This window comes from Otolemur garnettii, unplaced genomic scaffold (genome assembly GCF_000181295.1).
Source record: "Otolemur garnettii isolate 467f Iridium unplaced genomic scaffold, OtoGar3 scaffold00074, whole genome shotgun sequence".
Lineage (NCBI taxonomy): Eukaryota > Metazoa > Chordata > Mammalia > Primates > Galagidae > Otolemur > Otolemur garnettii.
Genome location: NW_003852469.1, coordinates 2,428,768 through 2,433,817, shown reverse-complemented (window position 1 = coordinate 2,433,817; position 5,050 = coordinate 2,428,768). Strand labels below are relative to the sequence as shown.

The window sequence follows — 5,050 nt, the reverse complement described above, 5'->3', positions numbered from 1 at the left end:
CAGGGGGACAGCTTGAGGCTCTGTCTCAAAAAAAAAAAAACAAAAAAAAAAAAAACAAAATAGTTTCTACATTATCTCTCATCAATGCTTAAAGCTCCAGAACCAGAAACAAAGCCTTGCATTCACAATTGGAGGTAAAGTATAACATGCAAATGTTTCTGACAAGGAAAGTATATTGGATTAAATTCTTACTAGCATGTAAATGACTGATGTGACTAGAGAGGAAATATTGATAAACAAAGACCTGGAAAGAGGTCATAAGTGCTAAAGGAAGCCAGGGCATGTCCAGAAGATGCCTTGGCTACTTCATAATTTTCCTGAGATTATCTTAAACCAGTCCCAAGATGAGACAGATTTAGACAGAAGGATGAAAACCTAGGGATTTAGAAGTCTACATCTCTTTTTTCTTCTCTAGCCCATTAGGGAAGAGAAAATAGGGAAGCTTGGTTCAGTTGTATTTTTGTGTATTTAGTATAGTTATTATAAAGTAATCAGAATTTTATAATGACTTTTAACTGTAATCACAAAATATACTGAACTACCCAAAAAGGCATATAAAGCATAAATTTAGCTTTTTCAAGACTTACAAATTTACTCATTATAATCATTCAACGTATTTTGTTTGTTTGTTTGTTTTTGAGACAGAGTCTCACTATGTCACCCTTGGTAGAGTGCTGTACTATCATAGCTCACAGCAACCTCAAACTCTTGGGCTCCCAAGTAGCTGGGACTACAGGCACCTGCCACAACGCCCAACTATTTTTCTGTTGCAGTTGTTACTGGTTTGAACTCGCCAAGGTCGGTGTATGTGGCTGCCACCGTAACCACTGTGCTATGGGTGCCAAGCTGCAATGTATTTTTTTAATTAGTAATATTAAAAAACAAAATTTCGACACACTTTTATTAAAGATTTGTGAATTGGGTAGCATCCTATCTAAACAAGGGATGAGCGCTCTGTAGAGCTGAGTAGAGGAGGGGGCTCTATAGGCAGAAAGGTGAAAACAGGGGAGATTTTTATTATCATTCTAGCTCAGGTAAATTGGGGGCCCTCTGATTGGCTGCTGTGAATTTCCTGGGTTTTGTTTTGTTTGGGTTTTTTAATTTTTTTATTTATTTGTTTTTATTTTTCAGACATAGTCTCAATATGTCACCCTCAGTAGAGTACCATGGTATCATAGCTCACAGCAACCTCAAACTCTTGGGCTTAAACAATTCTCTTGCCTCAGCCTCCCAAATAGCTGGGACTACAGGTGCCCGCCACAACACTTGGCTTTTCCTTTTTTTTTTTTTTTTTTTTGGTTGTAGTTGCCATTGTTGTTTAACAGGCTGGGGCTTGGCTTGAACCACCAGCCTTGCCACCCTTGGTGTATGTGGCCAGTGCCCTACTCTCTGAGCTGTGGGTGCTGAGACTATTTTGGGATTTTTTAAAAACTGTTTTAACGGCTCAGTGCCTGTGGCTCAAGCAGCTAAGGCGCAAGCCACATACACCTAAGGTGTCGCGTTGGAATCCAGCCCGGCCCGCCAAACAACAATGACGGCTGCAACCAAAAAATAGCTGGGCGTTGTGGTGGGTGCCTGTGGTCCCAGCTACTTGGGAGGCTGAGGCAGGAGACTTGCTTGAGCCCAGGAGTTGGAGGTTGCTGTGAGCTGCTGTGTTGCCATAGCAACTCTACCCAGGGGGAAAGCTTGAGGCTCTATTCAAAAAAAAAAAAAAAACTGTTTTAAATTTCTGATCAGCCAGTTTGATTGCTCAGAGTCCCTCCATTCTGGTTTGGCCTGGCCTGTGGGGGCCTAGTACAGGAGCTCAGTCTAGAACGATGGATTCATTCCCATACATTTTAACAGCAGGTCTACTTCCTGATTAAAACTATTCACTATTGCAGATTTATTCAGTGACCAACAAATCTCAATCTGGAGACTATCGTTCAAGGGGGGACCCTAAAATGGGGGGGACCCTAAAATGGGGGGGACCCTAAAATGAGGGGACCCTAAAATGAAAAAACAGAAACCTTAACTATAAATACCAAAGGAACAAAACTGATTCTGTGATGAGTATTCCCTGATTTCTCCCTTGCTGTTTCTGTACAACCCAGATCTCCACCTCCCACAAAAGGAGACTTTTTTTTTTTTTCTGCAGTTTTTGGCCAGGGCTGGGTTTGAACCTGCCATCTCCAGCATATGGGGCTAGCGCCCTACTCCTTTGAGTCACAGGTGCCGCCTAAAAGGAGACTTCTTTCCGAGTTCTTTTGGGGTGGATTATTAGGAGAATGAGTAGAGCGAAACCAGACCTGGCTAGGGCCAGGGGAACCGGCTCTTGAAACTGAATTGATCTGTAAAATAAAAAGCCAAAGGGAGGTGTGAGGTGTGAGGGGACAGAAGAGCCACTTGGAGACTTTGGCTTGATGGGAGTCTTGAGGGTGACAGAGGCTGTGACCACCTCTACAGAAGTTAATGTGGGGGGAACCAGGGAGGAGACTAGAGGAGTACTGGGAGCTTTAGACTGGGAGCTTTAGACACTTTTCTTTGAGAGACAAAATGAAGACTGAAATTCATTTTTAAACTACTTTTAAGCAGTGATGTGTGAGCCAGTAGAGACGGAGCTATGTGGGGACCCAGTATGATTATGATTACAAAGCATTTTCATGGGATATTGCCACTGCCACAAATCAGAGGTAATACAAAATGTCTACGAGGAGGGGATCAGCTAAACCAACTACGACATATCAACACAACAAGGGAACGTACGTACCATGGATTAACAGGGGGCTTGGGAATAAGCCTGTTGGTAGTCTCACTCCCAGTATTCTATATTTCTTTTACTCATGAGAAATAGTTTAGCCTCAGTTTTTTCACTTCTACATTAAGAATGTAATTATTTCTACATCGTAGGGTGGTTGCGAGGATTAAACACAACAATGCACGTATAAAATTCCTAACAGAATGCATGACTCACTGTCAACATGGCAGCTTTAGTATAAAACGCCATAGTGATGCTAAAAATAACATGGATGTGGGATAAATTGATATAAAAAAGATAGATGCCTAAAATTACTGTGTTTGTACATTGACAAGGATGGGAAGTTCATTTAGAATAACTGAGGTTAGTTCACCTTTTTTTTTTTTTGCAGTTTTTGGACAGGGCTGGGTTTGAACCCACCACCTCTGGTACATGGGATGGGGGCCCTACCTGTTGAGCCATAGGCAGCACCTTATTCATTGAGCCCCAGGCGCCATCCAGTTAGCTCATCTATTTTCCTGATGTTCACAAAAGAGCTCAGATTACAGAGTGAGCAGTTTAGTAAATATAAAAGAACATTAGGCTTATAATATACTCAAGAAATCTATAAAAGAAAGCATAAAAACACTTTCTCTAAAGATTAAAAAGATAATTACACGAGTTTCTCATTTATTTCCCGGGAGTACAATGGTCAAAGGTAATTTATGTTTGGCTTTGATAGGTGTTCTTTACCTCAAGGGATTTTCCTTTCTAACTGTGTTTCTTTAGGTTAATAGAAAACTAATTTATATTCCTTGAACTCCTATCAGTTGAAGAAGATGGGTAAATGACTGGAAGAATGCTTAACAGCAGGCGAAAATCCCGTTGGAATTTAGAAGATGCCAGGAATAATCCAAAACGTAGATAATCCGCAGGGGCTGTCACTGTCTCCTGTGTCACCTCTCTAGGAAAAATAAATCATAACACAGCAGCCATAGAGTCAAGGGGTGGGATTGGGGAGCGGTCAGAAACTGTATTCCTATCCCAGTATCACGAATGGTACCTAATTTCGCAATTCCTTCTTGAAAGGATGCCTTTTTATAGGGATTTCTCTATTCACATTGACCTATTTTTACTTTTTTTTTTTTTTTTATTGTTTGGGATTCATTGAGGGTAAAAAGAATTAGGTTGGGGGGGGCACCTATGCCTCAAAGGAGTAGGATGCTGGCCGCATATGCCCGAGGTGGCGGGTTCAAACCCAGCCCCAGGGAAAACTGCTAAAAAAAAAAAAAAAAAAAAAAGAATTAGGTTACACTGATTGCATTTTTTGTTTGTTTGTTTGTTTGTTTTTTTGAGACAGAGCCTCAAGCTGTCCCCCTGGGTAGAGTGTCGTGGCATCACAGCTCACAGCAACCTCCAACTCCTGGGCTCAAGCGAGTCTCCTGCCTCTGCCTCCCAAGTAGCTGGGACCACAGGCGCCCATCACAGCACCTAGTTATTTTTATTTTTTGGGTGCATGATTGTTGTTTGGCGGCCCGGGCTGGATATGAACCCGCCACCTTAGGTGTATGTGGCTGGCACCTTAGCCACTTGAGCCACAGGCGCTGAGCCCACTGATTGCATTTGTTAGGTAAAGTCCCTCTTATAATTGTGTCCCACCCCCAAGAGGTGTGCCATAGACCGTGACCCCCATACCCCCTCCTCTCCCTGCAGGCACCTTGATCTTGGACTTCTCAGCCTCCAGAACTGTGAGGAACAAATGTCTATTGTTGATAAGCCACAACGCCCAGATTTTTTTTTTTTTTTTTTTGGCCGGGGCTGGATTTGAACCCTCCGTCTCCGGCATATGGGGCTGGCGCCCTACCCTATGAGCCACAGGCTCTGCCCAAGTCTACAGTTTTTGTTACAGTAGCCTGAACAGAAAGAAACATTTAACAACATAACACAGAAATAGGTATATTTTAAATGTTTACCCATTTTCCAAGTAAGGCTCTTCTTTCTTCAAATATCTATAAAAAGTAAAAAAAAATAGAGTGATTTTATACGTCATAGTTCAAAATACCCATTACAAGAAAGATATCCTTAGGGAAATGGTGGATAAATATTCATTATATCAGGTTCAGCGCTTGTGGCTCAAGTGGCTAAGGTGCCAGCCACATACACCTAAGGTGGTGGGTATGAATCCACCCCAGGCCCACCAAAACAACAATGACGGCTGCAACCAAAAAATAGCCAGGTGTTGTGGCAGGTACCTGTGGTCCCAGCTACTTGGGAGGCTGAGGCAGGAGACTCGCTTGAGCCCAGGAGTTGGAGGTTGCTGTGAGCTGTGATGTC

The 5,050-nt window shown here is 42.4% G+C and overlaps 1 protein-coding gene across 1 annotated transcript in view; it reads right to left on the bottom strand.

The window, feature by feature from the left end:
• FBXO16 (F-box protein 16) overlaps positions 1-5,050 on the bottom strand; it is a gene marked incomplete at its 3' end in the record, with an annotated part of 36,343 nt that overhangs the window by 20,686 nt on the left and 10,607 nt on the right. Inside the window, exon 2 of the mRNA XM_023515595.1 lies at positions 4,690-4,725. Coding sequence (XP_023371363.1) covers positions 4,690-4,725 — 36 coding nt within the window. The remainder of the gene's footprint in view (positions 1-4,689; positions 4,726-5,050) is intronic.